Source organism: Sardina pilchardus, chromosome 21 (genome assembly GCF_963854185.1).
Source record: "Sardina pilchardus chromosome 21, fSarPil1.1, whole genome shotgun sequence".
In the NCBI taxonomy this organism is placed as follows: Eukaryota; Metazoa; Chordata; class Actinopteri; order Clupeiformes; family Clupeidae; genus Sardina; species Sardina pilchardus.
In genome coordinates this window covers 10,986,257-11,008,516 of record NC_085014.1, presented here as the reverse complement: position 1 = coordinate 11,008,516, position 22,260 = coordinate 10,986,257, and the positions used below count along the sequence as shown (strand labels likewise).

The 22,260-nt window shown below is 41.0% G+C and overlaps 1 protein-coding gene and 1 long non-coding RNA gene across 3 annotated transcripts in view; both read right to left on the bottom strand.

The window, feature by feature from the left end:
• Positions 1 to 21,748, bottom strand: part of LOC134068864 (cysteinyl leukotriene receptor 1-like) — a 38,361-nt gene extending 16,613 nt beyond the window's left edge. The window contains exon 1 of one of the 2 annotated variants that reach the window (XM_062524651.1): positions 21,675 to 21,748. In XM_062524651.1, the coding sequence (XP_062380635.1) occupies positions 21,675 to 21,728 (54 nt within the window). In that variant the 5' untranslated portion in view covers positions 21,729 to 21,748. Of the gene's footprint in view, positions 1 to 21,308; positions 21,430 to 21,674 lie in introns of those variants that run through there. The other variant, XM_062524652.1, reaches the window with a different exon arrangement.
• LOC134068937 (uncharacterized) lies at positions 13,509 to 16,771 on the bottom strand. Its single transcript, XR_009936740.1, has 4 exons — positions 16,443 to 16,771; positions 14,228 to 14,350; positions 13,983 to 14,064; positions 13,509 to 13,742 (listed from the first exon to the last, which is right to left on the bottom strand). It is a non-coding gene; the product is annotated as an uncharacterized LOC134068937 (long non-coding RNA).
• Positions 21,749 to 22,260: the final 512 nt, after the last annotated feature.

Below are 22,260 nucleotides of genomic sequence, written 5' to 3'. Positions count from 1 at the left end.
TGTCACAGGCAAGGGGGGAGCGCCACGACCCTGTCCAGCCAAAACAATAGCATAATAAAGCACACGCTTCTTTTGGTCAGGGATTTTTGACACCACACTACCTGTAGCATCCAGGTACAGGCTCACAGGTGTCTTCTTTCTGAGGTGAGCAACCAGGATCCCTATCCCTGTTTCAGTATACATATGGGTGCAGAAAGGGTCCACCTGGAAATGTTGGATATAACCCGGGACGTGCAGATAGTTGGCATCAGTTTCCCGCATTATCCTCTGTGTGAGGAGAACCTCCAATGTGACATTGTCATGAAGCAGTGAGCTTTTTCTGAATTCATAAGAGATGGCCTTTAGAACATCTCTGCTGAGACAGCTTGTGTGGTTACCAGCCCTAATCTGTTCTTTGGGTGTGTTACTCAGCATTTTGTAGAAAGTGTTGCTAACACCTTGCCTAATCTTTCGGGCAATTCTGCCTCTTCGCACGTTTGAAGCATGCCTTTTTCGTGTGTGTTGTTTCAAGTGGCAGACCTTTCCATGTCTCATGACCGTCATAAAGACTTCACGCTGCTTTAATGTTGGCTTTCTTTTCATAGAGAACGTATAATACGCTTTGCAAGAGGGGAATGTGCACACTGCCTTTATCTGAATGTAGCTACAATTTCTTTTCCTACTGTTGGCCTGTCTGACATGGTGGTACTTAAAGCACAGAACACAACAGGGATTCATCTTTTGGAACTCCTCATAAACAACATGTGTCCATGACAGTTTCATTTTTTTTGATCCTTTTTGAGGCCGAATTGACTTCCAGGTTTTCTTGTCAAGTTTGATCACAAATTTTTGGGGGACAGAACAGGTTTTTCTTCTCTTTTCCTCAGGACCCTGAGCCGCTACTGCTGCTTTCATAACAGGACTGGAAGGATCCTCATCCTGATTGGAGTTATTTTCTGTTTCAATGCCTATGCTTCCTTCACACTGGTCAGACTGTGAGGCTACATTATCACTCAAATCTGGCTCACTCTCCTGATATCTTGATTCACTCTTGTTTTCACTCTCTTGTGCAACTGATTCAATTTCGGTTTGAATTTCATTGTCTCTGCTTCCATCATCATTCCACGGAGACAGTGAGGGAACATCATGATTGAACTCTCCCTCAGAAATTGGCAGTTCAAATTTTGGTGACCCCTCTGTTATATCACAAGCTTCATCTGTGGCATGCGTTATGCTCCCTGAGCCTGTCACATTTCTGTCCCTCACTCTGTCTCTGAGCCCTCTTCTGTTGTTGGTCCAAATCACCCACAACCAGTGCCTGTGTGATGTGGCATCATCTCCAAATAGTGCCATGGACAACTCTGTCCAAATTTCTGATAAATAAGAGGCCCCTCTCAAATTAACCTGAGAGAATTCTCTCACTACAGCCTCCAATCCACCTGCCACCTCCCATAAGTCTGTTTTTCTCTTCCGTTTTGTCATGTCCTGAATGAATTGGCAGAATAATTGGAAATATATACACTGAAACCTACAAGCGAAAGATAAAAAGTTTACATTAGCCCACTGGGTGAATCCTCCTACTCCTGAGCTACTGGTAGCATCCGAGCTACCTGTTGGAAACCTTTCATCTATCCTAATATATGAAATAACTGTTTTACTTACTGTAATATCCTGGAGTCTGTAAGGATTAGATGCTTTAAGGATCTATGAGAAGTAGTTGACTTTTCCAAAACTCGCCACACAAATGTACCCTGAAACTTTGGCTTCACACATCTTATGTGGTATTCCCGCAGGACAGAGGTGAAATGTGTGGGAATCTGGGTGCAGATATTGTTGGGTTCTAGAATTGTGCAACAATGCTGCAACCTTGTGCGGGAACTGCACTGGTGGCTCACACCAAGGTTCCATTCACCTGCTTTACTCTCTCTCTCTCTCTCTCTCTCTCTCTCTCTCTCTCTCTCTCTCTCTCTCTCTCTCTCTCTCTCTCTCTCTCTCTCTCTCTCTCTCTCTCTCTCTCTCTCTCTCTCTCTCTCTCTCTCTCTCACACACACACACACACACACACACACACACACACACACACACACACACACACACACACACACACACACACACACACACACACACACACACACACACACACACACACACGGTGCATTTCCTGAGGAAAAGAGAAGAAAAACCTGTTCTGTCCCCAAAAAATGTGTGATCAAACTTGACAAGAAAACCCGGAAGTCAATTCGGCCTCAAAAAGGATGAAAAAAAAAAAAAAATGAAACTGTCATGGACACATGTTGTTTATGAGGAGTTCCAAAAGATGAATCCCTGTTGTGTTCTGTGCCAACAGTAGGAAAAGAAATTGTAGCTACATTCAGATAAAGGCAGTGTGCACATTCCCCTCTTGCAAAGCGTATTATACGTTCTCTATGAAAAGAAAGCCAACATTAAAGCAGCGTGAAGTCTTTATGAAGGCATGCTTCAAACGTGCGAAGAGGCAGAATTGCCCAAAAGATTAGGCAAGGTGTTAGCAACACGTACTACGACATGCTTAGTAACACACCCAAAGAGCAGATTAGGGCTGGTAACCACACAAACTGTCTCAGCAGAGATGTTCTAAAGGCCATCTCTTATGAATTCAGAAAAAGCTCACTGCTTCATGACAATGTGACATTGGAGGTTCTCCTCACACAGAGGATAATGCGGGAAACTGATGCCAACTATCTGCACGTCCCGGGTTATATCCAACATTTCCAGGTGGACCCTTTCTGCACCCATATGTATACTGAAACAGGGATAGGGATCCTGGTTGCTCACCTCAGAAGGAAGACACCTGTGAGCCTGTACCTGGATGCTACAGGTAGTGTGGTGTCAAAAATCCCTGACCAAAAGAAGCGTGTGCTTTATTATGCTATTGTTTTGGCTGGACAGGGTCGTGGCGCTCCCCCCTTGCCTGTGACAGAGATGCTGTCTAATGACCACTCTATTCCCACCATCACCCACTGGCTCATGCGCTTTGTGCATACTGTGGCACAGTACACAGTGCGGAGGGTCGCGCACATCGAGACAGACTTCAGCTGGGCCCTCATACAAGCCTCCCTTCTTTCCTTCAACAAGGAAAATGTCTCCACTTACCTCGCCAGGTGTTTTGCCATATGTCAGGGCAGACGGAAGTGGAGAACCATCGCGAGCTACACGGTGCTACACCTCTGTTCTGCCCACATCTTGAAAGCAGTCGGTCAGGTGATTGGTAAGCATGTGGCAGACAAAGGCCACAAGGAGTTCCTCATTTATGTGTTTGCCAGACTGCAGAACAGCCAGTCGATTGAGGAAGGGGCAGACATTTTCCAGGCCCTGTCTGTCATTTTGCTTGCCAAAAGCAGGACCGCTGCTGTGGAGGTCAATAAGCAGAAACTCAGACAGCTGATAGGATGTGAGCCAGGTGAGATGGAGATCCTTGCCCCCATCGCCTGTGATGCGGAGCCATCCAACACTGTGGGAAGATCTCCCTTCAGAGCCCTTTTCCAAGGTGTGTCTGATGATGCTGCAGCAACCATTGACGGTGAGGAAGAATCCCCAGAGGTCAATGAGTACCACAGTCCTGCCATCCTCAGAACCCTTTTGGTGCTTCACATGCCTGTATTCCCCTCATGGAGTGGTGTGATGCTGGGGGACTTGAAGCGCCATGCAAAGGACATTGAGGGGGAGACAGAGGACGAATGCATATGTGGAGGCAATGGCTTAACAAGGCTGGTGCGAGCACCTGCCTGAGAATGACGTAGACAGGTAGCCCAGGCAGTGTTAACTCTGATACATGCAATACACATTAAGGGTGACTATGCAAAGGACCTGAGGCACCGAAGTAGTTTAGTAGTTACAGATACAATTTCAAATAAAAATCACACGACTACATGATCCATTCTGAAAACATAAAAAAATTTATTTTATTAATAGTCTGCAGGCCAGTGTAATCTAATATTAGCCTACTTCATTAACATCAACTCGCATGGAATTATGGGAACACCCAATGCGCTGAAACTTTTTCAACCCTCTGCTGAAACTGTAAGCGTAGATTGCTTGCTTATAAACTCGCACTGCGCAGAAACGAAACTTAATTTAGCCGTATTTAACCGTGCAGAAACCAAATAAAATCATTAATATGCATACAATCCCCAATATGCATGAATTAGGCCGTGAGACCTTTGGTTGTGCAAAATCGTCAACGATGTTCCCAATATTTAATGTATCTCTCGTATTTTCAATGGACAGGATAGCTAACCCACTGAGCCTCTAGTTCCCCATGCTGCTCCTCAGGTAAGTCTTACAGTTTTTCACAATTGCTAGAACACATTTTTCAGAACTCTTTACCTTTTTCTCAAAACTGTGAACACAAAACTAATTTCTCAAACTACATTCTCGAAACCCTTCAATCTTGTTGCAAAACTGAACAATCACCTCAAAACACTTTTAACTTTGCTCAAAACTAACTAATGGTCTCAAATCATTGAACACATCAGGCAACATTAGACTCCTGCAGAGCAGTGATAAGACAATACACCAAACAATGGAAGACACAGTTTTCAGGGCAGGGTTTATGGCTCCTGGAGGAATTGTATTCATTCTAATTTGAAAAATAAAATATCACAATGAAAATAAAGAATAAGGACTTATATCACTCTCTACTCATGTTCTCTAAGATATAAATCAATAGTTTTGTAAGTGAACAGTAAGACAGGCCAATACTGTACTGAATATGATTTGTACTGTGATGCCACAGACTCTGATAGTACTGTAAGTATGCAATACTGTGATATTGTATTGTGTCTGAATTTACACTTACTTGGACATACTGATAACTCAGCTCTTTCACTCTCTCAGAGTTGAGCTCAAAGGGTTGTAAGTGTGCAGTAACATTGAACGTTCAGTGATTGCTGTACTGTATGATAATGGACATCTACGCTATTCCTGTTCTGTAATCTGAATCTTTGGATTATTGAAGCCACAGAGAAACTGCTGATGTTGGGTTGGACCATGAAGTCCTGCTTCTCTCATTGGCATTCCATGAATCAGAACATGGTCAATGATTGTTGCCCAAATTTCATCATTTACAGTATTGCAACTCTCGGGACTCTTTGTCTTTCTCTTCATCCTCTTCCTCCTACCTGCACCCTCCTCTTCCTTGTACCCCACCTCTACTGTGTCTCTGTCAACTCTGAACTGACTTATATTGGTTGTCACATCAATGGACACAAGTGTTATCAATTTTGAGTGGTAGTGTTCAAATGGAGACAACTGTGCTTTAATTGTGTTCAACTTCCGCCTTCTTTGGTTATCAATATAATTAAGAAGTGCATCAGAATGCACAATGTGTTTAGAGTTTTGCAAAAAGGGTTAATGAGTTTGGTAAAATGGGTGAAAGTAGTCTATGGTTTTGCCAAAAAAGGGAGTGATAGATAATTTGCCTATGTGGATTACTATTTTAGTATGTTTGTGCGCAAAAAAGACAAGGACCAGTGGATTCTCAATGACAACACAATTGTATTATCTTTGCAAAGAGAGAGAATGATACAACACAAAATGGTTCATACCAGACTCTGACCATTTGTCTGGGGCCTCCTTTTATACCAGGGTTGACGTATCTATACAATATTTTACGTATCTAGGGTCTCTAAGTTGCCCTTTGACATGTTTACCTGGCTAAAACTTGGACAATAAGCCCTGGCCTTCGTCCCACCAAACATGTGTCCGAGTGAACCTTTCATACAGAACATTACTTCTGAATCAACAACAAATACAGAACTTGTGGTCAAGAACTTGAGCCTAGGTAAACTTTCGGTTCCCTTAGATAAATCAGGTAAAAGGGACTAGACAATAATGTTGAAACCATATCTTGTGCACAAAAGTACAAAGAGTACAAAAACATCTGATTGGTACATTAAGATACAAAAAACAAACTTCTCTAAAGATGAAGTCTCAGTTACAAAGTATGATTATGCAGAACATAGTTTACATATGCACTTACATTTTTCTTAATCTGATGGTTAATAATTCCTTTATTCAATGGAAAGGAATACACATTTTATTAATCACTGTAAGAGATTATATATTTCATTAATGATTGTATAATAATACATATTTCTTTAATCAATGTAGAGGAATACATATTTAATTAATAATTGTACTTAATCACACTTGTAGGCCTAATATGCTTTTTCAGATTATCAATATAAATGAGAATACATGTTTCAATAATTTCTCCAACAGGGAGTAATTCAACAATTGTGTTCAGGCATTTCAGAATTTGATTCAGAGAATGGGGTTTAGTGTTTGAGCAACTGTGAAAAACTGTAGGCTAATAAGTTTGAGTTTGGAAAAAGATCGCTCAGCTGTTGTCACAGTCACACGCAATGTCAGAAACATGAGAGCAATTAGCTACACACTTCTCCGAATGTGGATGTTACACTGTCGTAAATAATCTACCACCAGCATTTTGGCAAGTTGAAAAATAGATGTTAGTAGTAGTTTGGCCACCCTTCCCCTTGCTCTTTACGCTCCTGCCGCTTCTCGCAGCCGCTCGATGACTGAACGATGACTGAAATGTGCAGCCGCATTATCCATTCAAAAAATCGCAACAAATCGCTAAGCCTACTATAGCAACCAGATATCCTTGCTGTATCTCAGTAGAAAGAAAGATAAGCTGGCGAAACAGTATGACGACAAGGAAAGATGGTAAATTTGATTTAGCCGTTTCTATTTGATAGTTTGATTCTTAATGGTGAAGTTTTAAAAGAAACAAAAGGCAGGACGGGGGTAGCGACGGGCCCCGGGAGGTCACGGGCCCTGGTGCGACTGCACCGGCTGCACCTACTATAGTTACGCCACTGTGTGGAGGGGTGGTTTGGCATAGTGAAAAACCACATCCTGCAAAAGAAAAAAAGGATGAGGCCAGGGACGTTCATCCGTGCAATGTACACATGTCTGCAAGTGTCTAAATCCCACCTGTTGTAAGAAGTTAGTATGCATTGAGACACACTACAGCAATCATAATAGGATAACACAGCTTTATTGATTTTGTCAATATTTTCCATAAACAATAAACAATCCAGTTCTGAACCTATATAAACTGATTTATAAGCAAAATCTCATCTGTAGTAAGGAGCATGTATGTATTGCAAGCCACCAGAAGGGGGAAATACTGCTTTCTTCATTCTTAATGAATATTTCCTATGAATATTCCTGTCCACAGCCTAGATGAAATAATAATAATGATAAATAAATAGCAGAATCTCACCTGTAGTAAGTGGCCAGTATGCGTTGCAAGTTAACACAGCAATCAGACAACACAGCTTTGTTGATTTTTAATGAATATTTTCCTAGAATAATTGAGTCCTGAACCTACATAAAGTGACCTATGAGCAAAACCTCACCTGTAGTAAGTAGCCAGCATGCATTGCAACTTACTACAGCAATCGGAATTGAAAAAACCTTTTTGTTGATTTTTAATGAATATTTTCCTAGAATAAATGAGTCCTGAACCTACATAAAGTGACCTATGAGCAAAATCTCACCTGTAGTAAGTAGCCAGCACGCCCTGCAACTTACTACAGCAATCGGAATTGAAAAACAGCTTTTTGTTGATTTTTAATGAATATTTTCCTAGAATTAATGAGTCCTGAACCGACATAAAGTTACCTATGAGCAAAACCTCACCTGTAGTAAGTAGCCAGCATGTATTGCAACTTACTACAACAATCAGAATTGAAAAATGCCTTTTTGTTGATTTTTAATGAATGTTTTTCTAGAATAATTGAGTCCTGAACCTACATTATGTGACCTATGAGCAAAATCTCACCTGTAGTAGATAACAACTGTATATTGCAAGATACTACAGAAACCAGAATCAAAAAACGCTACTTTATTGACTTTCAGTGAATATTTTCTATATTCCAGTCCAGAAAAGGCTACCCCCTCCCAGTGACCCCCATGCAACTTCCAAAGTTTCGTCTCTCTAAGTACAACACAAAGCGCGCTGTGTCCAAAAAGGGGCTTTTGGAAGGAAAAGGGTCAAGGGTCAAGGGACAAATCGGGCACAAAAGGGACATTTGGAATACATATTGGAAGGCTGATACATATGTTTGAAGGCTTATAGCTCCTCCCCCCAAGGGTCTAGACGGGCCAAACTTTGCACACTGGCTCTGTTTTGGACCTAGTTTAAGTACATGGGGTCCAATTTCCTGTAAAACCCAGTTTGGACTTAATTGGTCCCCTAGATCTGGCCCTTCGGTATGGGGTTGGGGTCTTAGGCCACAACAGCCTCTTCGAAAGTTGGTCCAACCGGTGCTACTTTTTTTCTGTAAGCCCATCTCGGGATATAGCGTTCCCTGTCCTCTGGCGGACGCGTGGACGTCCTCCTCGACCTTCTAGGACGCACCGTTTGGGCGCGGGAAGCGGGACAGGAGGCATACATTTGAATAGGATTTTGTGAGGGGAAAATGAATGGGAGTGTATACCCAAATGTCCCTTTTCAAACCAAGATATCTCCAAGCCCCTTGGCTCAAATGGGCCGAGACTCGCGCCATCCGACCGTCTCCGGCCCGCTGACCAGCGGTCCGAGCGGCGGTCCGGGAAAACCTTCCCCAGGCCGATTCGGTCCGGGAAGGTGCTACGGCCGCGAGACCGGGACTCACTCATCCGCCTCATCCCCCCGTTCGACATAGTCGGAGACCGAGAAGACCGGACCGAGCGAAGACAGCGCTTTCCGCAAAAAGCGCGGGGGACGTGGACAAGTTGGACATTTTTGGAAAATGGACACATTGGGGACACCCCGGTGAGACAGCGGACGCGTGGACACATTTTTGGGACGTTTAAGCCAGAGGGGGCCCCAGGGGACTCGAAAGTAGGAAGGGCTATTGGGGGACAAGGGAAACAATTTTCCCCAGGGACATTTAGGGTACAGGTCTGGGACATGTAGCAATTTGGGATGCTATTGGGGCTCAGATGAAGCTAGAGATATGAAACTTTGCATATATCAAGGGGAGCATGTGAAGAAGGTCTGTGCCGATTTTCAGCTTCCTAGCTCCTTGTTAACCCCCGCCAATCCCCCTCCGAAGATTCGGTTTAAAATTTTTGGTAGGTTTTTCCTTTGCAGTTTCTTTCCTGGGTGTCTCAGAGACACCAGCTTTGGAGCGTTTGTAGGGGGACTTAAGACGGTTAATAAATACTTGGTTGTGACCCTCTAGCACCTACCGTTTTTGCGTGGGAAGAGGAAAACCTCGTACATACGGGACAATTTATCTCCCCTTGTGAGCAACCCACCGAATCCAAACCGAGTCCAGTGTGTTTGGGGCATCCCTGTGTACAACATATGTGAATTTCAGGGTGATTGGACTTAAGGAAGTGTGATTTTCTAGCTTTTTAATAAAAGGGACATTCGGATTATATTAATAGGGGACATTTGGGGTGCTTTTGGGGCTCAGATGAAGCTAGAGATATGAAACTTTGCACAGGTCATGGGGTGCATGTGCTGAGGGTCCCTGCCAATTTTCAGCTTCCTAGCTCCTTGTTAACCCCCGCCAATCCCCCTCCGAAGATTCGGTATAGAATTTTTGGTAGGTTTTTCCTTTGCAGTTTCTCTCCTGGGTGTCTCAGAGACACCAGCTTTAGAGCGTTTGTAGAGGGACTCAAGACGGTTAATAAATACATGGTTGTGACCCTCTAGCACCTACCGTTTTTGCGTGGGAAGAGGGAAACCTCGTACAAACGGGACCTTTTTTCTCCCCCTGTGAACACCCCAACGACTCCAAACTTAGTTCAGCGTGTTAGGGGCATCCCAGAGTACAACATATGTGAATTTCATGGTGATTGGACCAACAGAAGTGGGTGTTTTTGGCCCCACCAATCTACCTCTGAAGTTTATGTGTGCAACTTTTGGGACCCCCGCTGGGTTTCGAGGGCTCGGTTTCGGGGCAACTTACTACAGCAATCGGAATTGAAAAACAACTTTTTGTTGATTTTTAATGAATATTTTCCTAGAATAAATGAGTCCTGAACCTACATGAAGTGACCTATGAGCAAAATTTCACCTGTAGTAAGTAGCCAGCATGCATTGCAACTTACTACAGCAATCAGAATTGTAAAAAAACTTTTTGTTGATTTTTAATGAATATTTTCCTAGAATAATTGAGTCCTGAACCTACATAAAGTGACCTATGAGCAAAATCTCACCTGTAGTAAGTAGCCAGCGCTTCCTGCGACTTACTACAGCAATCTGAATTGAAAAACAACTTTTTGTTGATTTTTTATGAATATTTTCCTAGAATAAATGAGTCCTGAACCTACATAAAGTGACCTATTGCAAAACCTCACCTGTAGTAAGTAGCCAGCATGCATTGCAACTTACTACAGCAATCCGAATTGAAAAACAACTTTTTGTTGATTTTTTATGAATATTTTCCTAGAATAAATGAGTCCTGAACCTACATAAAGTGACCTATGAGCAAAACCTCACCTGTAGTAAGTAGCCAGCATGCATTGCAACTTACTACAGCAATTGAAATTGAAAAAAAACTTTTTGTTGATTTTTAATGAATATTTTCCTAGAATAAATGAGTCCTGAACCTACATAAATTGACCTATGAGCAAAACCTCACCTATAGTAAGTAGCCAGCATGCATTGCAACTTACTACAGCAATTGGAATTGAAAAACAACTTTTTGTTGATTTTTAATGAATATTTTCCTAGAATAAATGAGTCCTGAACCTACATAAAGTGACCTATGAGCAAAACCTCACCTGTAGTAAGTAGCCAGCATGCATTGCAACTTACTACAGCAATCAGAATTGTAAAAAACCTTTTTGTTGATTTTTAATGAATATTTTCCTAGAATAAATGAGTCCTGAACCTACATAAATTGACCTATGAGCAAAACCTCACCTGTAGTAAGTAGCCAGCATGCATTGCAACTTACTACAGCAATTGGAATTGAAAAACAACTTTTTGTTGATTTTTAATGAATATTTTCCTAGAATAAATGAGTCCTGAACCTACATAAAGTGACCTATGAGCAAAACCTCACCTGTAGTAAGTAGCCAGCATGCATTGCAACTTACTACAGCAATCGGAATTGAAAAAAAACTTTTTGTTGATTTTTAATGAATATTTTCCTAGAATAATTGAGTCCTGAACCTACAGAAAGTGACCTATGAGCAAAATCTCACCTGTAGCAAGTAGCCAGCGCTTCCTGCAACTTACTACAGCAATCTGAATTGAAAAACAACTTTTTGTTGATTTTTTATGAATATTTTCCTAGAATAAATGAGTCCTGAACCTACATAAAGTGACCTATTGCAAAACCTCACCTGTAGTAAGTAGCCAGCATGCATTGCAACTTACTACAGCAATTGGAATTGAAAAACAACTTTTTGTTGATTTTTAATGAATATTTTCCTAGAATAAATGAGTCCTGAACCTACATAAAGTGACCTATGAGCAAAACCTCACCTGTAGTAAGTAGCCAGCATGCATTGCAACTTACTACAGCAATCAGAATTGTAAAAAACCTTTTTGTTGATTTTTAATGAATATTTTCCTAGAATAAATGAGTCCTGAACCTACATAAATTGACCTATGAGCAAAACCTCACCTGTAGTAAGTAGCCAGCATGCATTGCAACTTACTACAGCAATTGGAATTGAAAAACAACTTTTTGTTGATTTTTAATGAATATTTTCCTAGAATAAATGAGTCCTGAACCTACATAAAGTGACCTATGAGCAAAACCTCACCTGTAGTAAGTAGCCATTATGCATTGCAACTTACTACAGCAATCAGAATTGTAAAAAACCTTTTTGTTGATTTTTAATGAATATTTTCCTAGAATAATTGAGTCCTGAACCTACATAAAGTGACCTATGAGCAAAATCTCACCTGTAGTAAGTAGCCAGCGCTTCCTGCAACTTACTACAGCAATCTGAATTGAAAAACAACTTTTTGTTGATTTTTTATGAATATTTTCCTAGAATAAATGAGTCCTGAACCTACATAAAGTGACCTATGAGCAAAACCTCACCTGTAGTAAGTAGCCAGCATGCATTGCAACTTAATACAGCAATCAGAATTGAAAAAAAACCTTTTTGTTGATTTTTAATGAATATTTTCCTAGAATAATTGAGTCCTGAACCTACATAAAGTGACCTATGAGCAAAATCTCACCTGTAGTAAGTAGCCAGCACGCCCTGCAACTTACTACAGCAATCAGAATTGAAAAAAACCTTTTTGTTGATTTTTAATGAATATTTTACTAGAATTAATGAGTCCTGAACCGACATAAAGTGACCTATGAGTAAAATCTCACCTGTAGTAAGTAGCCAGCATGTATTGCAACTTGCTACAGCAATCAGAATTGAAAAATGCCTTTTTGTTGATTTTTAATGAATATGTTTCTAGAATAATTGAGTCCTGAACCTACATTATGTGACCTATGAGCAAAATCTCACCTGTAGTAGATAACAACTGTATATTGCAAGATACCACAGAAACCAGAGTCAAAAAACGCTACTTTATTTACTTTCAGTGAATATTTTCTATATTCCAGTCCAGAAAAGGCTACCCCCTCACTGAGGAGTTAACCTAATAGCCGAAGCACGGCACGCTCTAAATGCGTCATTTGATGACGGTCCCTAACCCAGGCATCAGAACGAGTAGGCTTTTACAGGTTATTAGGGTTGTTTTTTGCATCGAGATAGAAACTGACAACAAATGTATGCTTTTCTTTTGAGACATGACAAGAGTGTGAACTGTATGTCTCGTTGATCTTGTTTCTAAACTGAAATCTGTGGGGAAACCCGAAAACGGGGAAAGTTAAAATTGAATATCGAGCGAATATCAAACGTCCGGCTAACTTCACCGCGCTTCTGGTTGTATCGGCTGGCATAACATGTCCGTAATAAATACAGTGCAACAAACTGCACTTTGAACAGTAAAAATGAATTTAAAAAAGCACAGTTCACCAAACATACCATTGCCATAATAACCATGAATTCAAGTTGGCTTAACATTTGTCTCAAGTCTTACTAAGCAAAATGAATAACAAAGGTGTTTAATATGAAAACAATCATTTTATTCCTTGTTAATGACCTTCACATACAAAAAACAAAGATGGCCTGTTCAATTAATGCAAACAACTCTACTACAAGTTCAATGTGAAGGGTTTTGTCAAAAATGAGTGTTTACTCTGAAGTCAACCATCACATATTTTGCACACATTTTGCCATGACTAACTCAAAGTTATTATTAGGTACAAGAACAGCAGTGTGTTGACATCAATGTTTGGAATTATCTAAATGTACAACTGAAACTGACTGACTGAAGTCATTTGTGAAGGTCAACAATATCGACCTGTGATGCATATAGAGCAGCTTTGTCAGTTCAGATTTCTCTCTTTGTTGGGCCTATATATACAAATTGTAGGTTGTAATGAGAAAATATGATAAAATAATCATATTTCAACATGGGAGTCAAAATGTCCATCAGATACTGGAAATCAAAATCGTATAATGTACTCACTGGGTAGGATGCAAGGTATCTATGACGAGAGCATAGTAGCTGCAAAATAAAATTACCAGGATACCCTGCTTCCTCCACAAATGTCAAAAAATGTGAACAGTCCGTTTCATGAGCTGAACAGAGTTTCTTTCCATAGCTTGCGAAGAAAAAAAGTAGGCCGTGCAGTATGGTGAACATCATGAATCCAACACAAGGAGGCATTCTGATTATTAAAAGGAGAGAGCACAGAAAACACACGTGTCAAGTAATGAGATTTAGAGAGTTTCTAAGTCAAATAATTACTTCCATGGACAAACGGATGGGAGGAGTAAGAGCAGTAACAAAGTAAAATAAAAAGGAAAAGTACTCGGGCAGAGATGTCTTTCAAAAAAAAAAAAAAAAAGGAATGAGCTAGAAAGAATAAAGTTTGATGAAGTTGTGCAACAAATGAAGGGATACTTACCACAGTTTGCAGAATACCGGAGAAGGTTGAGAACGGAGTGTAGTGGACATCAGGAAGTCAGGCTTATAGGACATCTGAACATCTGCATAAGGAAAAAGAAGAGGGAACACTTTTGGCATACATGTGGAGTTTCAAATAGAGAGAGGGAGAAAGATATCACTGTGGCAGACCTAGGATGATGAGGTGAGGTGATATGTAGAAGTTATATAACAAAAAGATAGAAACAAGAATTTGGGGATACTTACCAAAGTTTGCAAAAGACTGGAGAAGATTGAGAACAGAGTGTAGTGGACATCAGGAAGTCAGGCTTATGGGAATGCAAGAGAAAAAACAATCCTGCCTGGTGCCTTTGTTGAGAGCCAGGACATCTGCATAAGGAGAAAGAAGAGGGGACACTTTAGGCATATATTTGGAGTTTCAAATGGAGAGATGGAGAGGAGGGGGGGGATAGCTGTGGCATACCTAGGATGATGAAGTGAGCTAAAGCTATGCAACAAAAAGATAGAAACAATAATTTGGGGATACAGTGGTGACAGAAGACCACTGTTAATGAGACCTGTCATGAGACATGACATTATATGGATATTTAAGACGACCACAATCTACCAAAATGAGAATTGTTAGGTTTGAGTAGGGTGACCAGACGTACTCTTTTGCCCGGACATGTCCTCTTTTTGAAACCTAAAAATGTGTCCGGGCGGAATTTCAGAATCGTCCGGGATTTTGTTATTCTAACATGTTTTCACCGAATTTGCATTGCTCTCTCTTTCATTCACATAGTAGGCTAATCACGCCCTCCCCCTACAGTTCGCTTTGCATTGAGTTGAAGTGTAGAGCCTTACCTAGAGCTACCGTCATTGGTCGATATTCTCGGCCTAAACATTTAATTGGTTATTCACCTCATCAGCGCACTTCCTACCACTGGCAACGCGCAAAACTATCCGGCATCTTCAGCCATGCCGAAACGCAAGTGCAAGTTCACGGACGAATTGAAACGTAATTTCCATGTTTTTGTCTCGGTCAAGATCAATACGAGGCTGAGTGCCTGACCTGCAAAGCAGGCAGTTTAGGACTGAAAAGTATCAGCCATTGGATAACTTTTCAACTTAAAAAATGTCTCATTTTGTGCAATTAGGTTTTATTTTTTATTATTATTGTTTTACCATTGTTGTGACTATACTTTACATTGTAGGCTATAGCCTACAAATGTATAGTTTGTTTTTGCACATTTAAAACTTTCAACTACAAGTGTTCAAAATAGCCTTTTGAGGCAGTGTTTTTCTGTTAGTGTTGGGCCGGCCAATAAAGCTCATTATCATATATCACCATGTATGTTGACACAATTGTATGAATGCACGTGTTCATAGGTGCATAGCCTATGTGACCCAAATACCCCCACCCCCCCCCCCCCCGCTGAAGTGTCCTCATTTTTGCAAACTCAAATCTGGTCACCCTAGGTTTGAGCAGCAAAACCCATACGGAAAAGACATAGAAAAACTTATATGCCAGCAATGTGTTTTATATACAAAACGTTTATGATTTACTCTTAATCTATCAGGTTTTTATATGCCAGTGAAACCATTATAAGATCCTTGCTAAATCTGTGTAACCTGAAACATATAAAACATTGTAAGCTGTAAGGACTGTATGACGTTGTATGAGGAAAACGAGAAAGGGGCCACTTTCAAGAGTAAATCATACAAGTTTTGTATATAAAACACATGGCTGGCATATAAGTTTTTTCTATATTTTCCATATGGGAAGAGCTGACTGACGAGCCCACCACGACCCACTAGGATTGCATTGCTAGCAGTGAAAAATGATTGCCTAAGTTTTAGAAGTTTGGGCAGCAAAAGCGCTGGCTGACGAGTAAATGGTTTGAAATTGTTTGAAAGGCAATATTTGATGATAGTTTTCTGATTAGTCAGTGAAACAGTGGGTCACACCTACGACCAGAGTCGCCAACGCATATGCAGATCATTCTTTTACGTGTGTCGGTAATATTCATAGCTCTCTCGCTACCGAGCTCAGCGGATCAACGGTCCCAGGTGTCGAGAGCTTCCTTCGGTAGCAGCTAGCAGCTAAAGCTGGGTCACGGCCAGGGCTGGAGCTCTGCAAGCTAATAAGCTAACGGTTAGCAGTTAGTTCTGGTGCTCCAATCTTCAAAATGGATGTAGCTGCTACCTGCTAATGGTAACCAACCAACCAACACTAGACTAACCATCCACGTATCGATAACAATTTAACCGTGAATCCAACTTCAAGTCTAAAAACGAATATTAACATAATAGCTAATCTAGCTGCTAACTCACTAGCATAATGATGTTAGCACTAACGAACAACAAATTCAGTTCTTTCACCAACACGGTCGAACTACATCTTGCAATAACCCATTTAACAACTTTTTCTAGTTTAGTTTCTCAATAGTGACCGATAAAAAATGAGAAATGTCGAACTTACCTTTACAAATGTTGTGCTGATACTTCTATTTCTTCTTCTCTAACGTGTGCAGTGCAGCGAGAGGATCCAGCTCCTCCGGGAGAAAATTCAAATAAAATCTGCTGCTTGCTGATTGGATGGTTGATTAAAGCGCGTACCAAAGCTCTATTCTAGAATCTTCGGCCCATACCTTCGGAACATTGACATTGAAACAATGTTGATGAAATGCCAGTTTTTCAACGTTGAAATTATGATTACACTTAAACATTGAATTGATGTTGACTTTTTAACTTCAACCAAACATCAACCAATCTGACCAATTTTCAACTTTAAATCAATGAAGTTTGCTATCTGGGAAGCCACACAGAGCTCCATTCTAAAGCTGCCAAATTCCACAAACGGGCTCAATCGTCGAGATTTCGGTGTCGAACACTCGTTTATGCTAGGCAATGCAGAGAACGGGCTTAAAGTGTATAAATACCGAAATATTCCTTTAAGATTGTTACATTGGGCAAACAAGATATTCTGTGTCAGCTAAACTTGGTTGCTAAACGTTTGTTTGCTGCTGGGACCTTGAATTTCCCCTTGGTGATCAAGAAAGTATCTATCTATCAATCCAGGCTCGGACTGGCAATCTGTACAGTCGGGCAAATGCCCGGTGGGCCGGTGCACATGTGGGCCGGTGGACTCAGAGATTCTTTTTTTTTTTTATGGCAAAATGTTTAAGTTATTTATTTGCGGCCCGTCATGTATTTTGCTGTAGCCTAACATCATTGCTATGTAGACCGCTGACAATTACGGCGGGGTTGGTGCTTCTTTCATTCATAGGCTATCACTCATTGCAAACTTTGTCCGTTATCTAGTGGATTTCATTGAAAGTGAAAGCAGACGGGTTGATCTGCGTTCTGAATCATGTTTGATGCAAGTGTTCGATGTGTGTGATGCACTAGGCTATTTGTTTCTTAGCAGAAGCCATGAAACGGTAAAGGTCAAATTATTTATTTAAAAATACATCATTTAGGAAGTTGTTGTTTTTTTGTTGGCTTTGCTCGCGTTCGCGTCCAGTTTGACTTGTCAGGATTTTCCGATAATGACTGCAATCTCGTGATGCTGATAGCCTATATTGACTTTTATTTTCTGTGTGTGTAAACTATAGTGTAGGCTACTGTGCTTGAAACTGTGCTGTGGCAGACTAGCCTAGGCCTACTGGTTTTCATCATTTTAACCACAAAGCCTGTCTACAGGTATACTAAATTGTTTAGCACCTTGTCATTTTGCGTTTGTCCAGCCGTTCACCTCCGTGCGCCCCATGTCATTCAAAACATATTTCGGGATAGTAGTAGGCTACTATGCGAAAACGTATGATGATAGTAGGCTACTAAGAGATTAACACTTTGGCAAGCTTGGCAAGCTTGGCAAACATCAGTCTTGTACATAATATTGAGATATAGTTTTTAGTGGAAAAGTAGCCTATTTAAAGGCACAGTCTGCATTTTAATCCTATAGGTCTCCATCAGTGTGTGCGCAATTGTAAAACTATGATGCCTAGCCTACACAATCCTGGCATAGTAGCCTACAGTATAACAGGCCTACGATTTATTGTTGGAGGAGAGGTGTAGGACATGTTACTTTGGAAGGAGAGGGAGTGGTGCAATTTGATTTTCTATGGAACTTAAATAAATATCAACAACCTTCAAGCAACCTCTTCAATCAGCATCAATATCAATAGGCCTATATGGTTCACTATAGGCTATTGTACAAGACTAGAGGACTGTAAGGGGGCAGGCTATATATTATCATCAAGTAGGCCTATACTAAATAATGTAGTCCAAATTAGAACTTTATGTTGGTTTAAGTTCAAACAAAACATGTCATGAACTGAGAAAATCCATGGTTCTACGTCATTGTTGGCAAAATGATCATGATAGCCTATATATTTCAGCCATATCTGGTTTAGAGTAGGCCTAGCTACTTTGCTCCATTATAAATGAGTTTTCTTTAGGCCTTATAGACTATATTGTAATATGCTATAATGTTTGAAACATGTAGGCCTATCTCAATTTATCAATAATTCTCATAAAAGTCATCAAATGTCGTCATTTAAGGGGTTATTTTTTTAAAATTTTCTCCCGGGGGGGCATGCCCCCGGACCCCCCTACTAATTTACATTTTGTGAAGTGCACAGTGGCCAACACTATAATACCTGAACTATACACTACAGTATACACTATAGCAGCGGTTCACAAACTTTCCCCCCCACGCCCACCTCCTACATCCTTATTATTTGGCGCTCGCTCGCACCACGGGGGAGTCCAGTGGTGGGCCGGTCCAGGAGAAAAATGCCAGGGCCCAATTTTGTTCCCAGTCCGACCCTGTATCAATCTATCTATCGTTCAGTTGTTATCCTTCGTTAATTTGGTTATGGGGCGGATTGGTTGGTCATGGCGCAGATAACGCTACGTTCGCAAGTGTACGTACATCTGGCCCTCAGTGTCAGCATGAAGATGTAAAGAGTCGAATATAACAAGGATGCTGGTACAGCACAGTTAACACTCCTCTGGAAATAACACACATAGCTAGCCTGATAAACCAGCCTAAATGGATTGGATGTCTAATTTAGTCTGGCTCCGATGAATGGATACAACGGAACATTGTTGATGAGCACAACCCGTTGTCTTTCAAACCGTGTCTGTGCCTATAGGCCAACGCTCCCTCAAAACCCCGCCCCAGAGCCCTCTGCCCCGCCCGCGTTAATTCAAAACACATCTCTGCGTTGTGATTGGTTTAGTTGCCATCTGCCAGATTCAGGGCAGTGTTTTCAAAATGTACAGTGGTCCGAGGCCAGACCCAAATGCAGGCAAAACATTTTGCCGTCCAGCAGTTGGCGCTGGTTTTCCAGGCTAACACATAGCCTATTATACAACAGCCATCCCTAGTAACACCTAACGTATAGAGAACGTCATATTTGGTTCTTTAAAGGTTAGGTTAGAACCAAACCAAGAACTAACGTTTAGAGAACGTTCCCTCTGGTTATGTAGAAACCTAACAAAGCCCAACGTTCCCCTAACGTTTCTGGAATGTTAGGGAAACATTGAGGGAACCAAACATGTAACCAACAGCTAAGGGTTAGGACTCAACCAATCAGATGGGTAATTGAGGCCGACTCTACATGTCAAGTCGGACAAAACTGGCCAAAATTAGCCCCGACGACGACTGGTGACGGTACGGGACGCACCAAACAGACTCGAGTCCCCGACCGCCCCCGACTGCCCGATGGCCAATTATCAGGTTGGTGTGGTGGTTGGTGGCCTTAACATCTTGAGAACAAAAACTTTCCGCTACAACCAAATGGCAACGAAAACTTAACCAAAAGTAACGTACAGGGAACATTACTGGAACCAAAGGGTTACGTAACTAAAGGGTCCCGGGAACCAAAAATGGCCGGTAGGGATTGTGAACTCAGGCTTTTGTGGCTTACTCAAGGGGCACAAGAGTGGGAGCGGTTTGCATTTTCATGGAAATTCCCTTGAGTGCATTTCTAGTTTTGAGATTAAAGACGCACATCCAAAAGCGATGAAAAATGGGTGCTGGACAGACAAGCGTATGTCAGGAAAAAGAACAAGAAGTCTTGTGTGTGCAGACTTCTTGTTCTTTTTCCAGACTTCAAGTCTTGACTTGGAACATACGTGTCATTTAGAAGCATTCATTGAGGTGATTGACATTGATTCATATTGATCTGACATCATTCGGTTGGATGAATTCATTGCTGTTGCAAAATGTGTTGGCTGACAATAATGTGTTTGAAAGAAAAACATTTCAGAGTTTGTTTAATTTCATGCTTTGTGTTTTAACAATCGTACTGTGACAAACCCTGTTTTCCTTTCGTTCACAGTGTATAGCCTAATATAACATTTGTTTTGAATTATTGTTTATTTGTCGCTTTGGACAAAGCCAAGGCATAGACGTTTTTATTGTTTTATAATTTATGTTATGATCATGATTCTGGCCAAATATTTCCTGCCAAATAGCCATAATCATAACCTTATGAGGGCTGAGAAGTTACAGGCGTAAGTGACATTTCACCAACTTTACCGGAGAGCCAAAACAAATCTACTGCTTCTATAAGTTCACAGTTAAAGACCTTTGGTTTTTGTTCAATTTACTTCTATAATTTAATATAATGAAAGAGCTCATCAAGACCTTTCAGGTGATACTCAATTTTGACCAAAATGTCACTTACACCCCTTTGCTTCTCAGCCTGGATTGCTAAATTGGAATGACTATTTGAATAAGGTTGTGTTTCATAGAAAAATAGACTGTTTTAGGTAGGCCTAATTGTAATGTACTGTATGGTTTGAAAAATTGGACAATGTAGGCTATGAAAGCAGTGGCATGATATGATTAAAAAATGGTGCAAATCTCGTCTCGACATAGAGTAGGCTATAGTTATGTAAATGTAAAAGCCTGTGGAGCAGCCAATTGTTCCACAATAAATCATGCAAATGGTACTCGGATCACTTCTTTCCTCGTCTGTTGAATTACACCTATTATGGGCTCAGTGGCAACATTTGCCTTTGTCTAGCATTTGCCGTTGTCAAGTGTAACTTGTGCGTATGCTATACATCATATTCATGTTGAGTGGGTGGAGAGCTGACAGAGGTAGGTTTAATAGATATTAAAATGTGTCTTTCCAACGCAAACAGTCTCTGAGAAACAAAAGGAAATGCAAAAATGGTTGCAACTGTCCCCTTACCTTAAACTTTTCAGCTATAGGCTATCTGGTTTCAGTCAACAGAAGCCTATACACATCCATCAACGTCTCTGCAATGAGACACTATTAATTTTGAGGTGGTACCCCTACGCCTATGAAATTCCTGAAGTTCTTACCCCGTTGTTAGACTTGATGTATCTAACCGTTGTTTCAGCAACCATCGGCGCGGACAGTATTATCTCCGTGGGGCGCGATTTGTGGCGGAGGTTATTCAGCAGTCTCCAAATGAGCGCATCGTTATCTCGACGCACTTAGCAGGCTCTCGACGTCGCTGCACGTAAATGATACAAATCATCCTGCCGTTTGACAAGACAGCTTATTACCCATCTCTTGTGTTTTAGCAGTCTTAAAGGAAACACTTGCGGTTAGTTACTTAGGAGAGGATGTGGCCGAAAACAAACACGGTAGGCTGAAGCTGGAGGAAGTTCACCAGTAGCATTGTAGATATTGATCACAGTGTAAGAAAAACAGTTTACAAATACCTTTCTTTTTTCCCCACTCTGTTTTCTGTGCACGGGCCCGCCCATAGACATCATGACCTGTCTTATTGATCGTTTTTTTGCTTCTCGGTCAACTTTCAGCACTGTAAACACTATGCCACGAACTTTGTCATCATCGCATAAGTTGATGGACTATGTTTTGCACTTAGTGACCCTCACTGTTCACCATCGCTAGCTTCTCTGATGCACGCGTGAAAAACAGCGTGTGAAGCAGGCACCTGTGGAATCAGCTGGGTCAGTCAGATCAAGCGCATGCTAACGGTGACGTCATCATTAACGCAATCTAGCTCAATGTGACTTTAATAAATAGCAGGCCGACCATGTTTACAGTGTCATTTTACAAGTTATAGGCTACGTGTTCTGAATGTGTTCTGAGTAGCAGCGTTTTGTATGAGGAAGAGGTAGAATTGGAGAAACGAGTGTCTAAATTAATCGATTTAAAGTGAGTGCAACAACGTCTGATATTTTGGGGAATTATTTACGTTTAATCCCGTTATAAGTAATAATAATGTATATATTTATAAAGCACATTTACAACAGTTCACACTGACCATACTGTGGTGCTGTA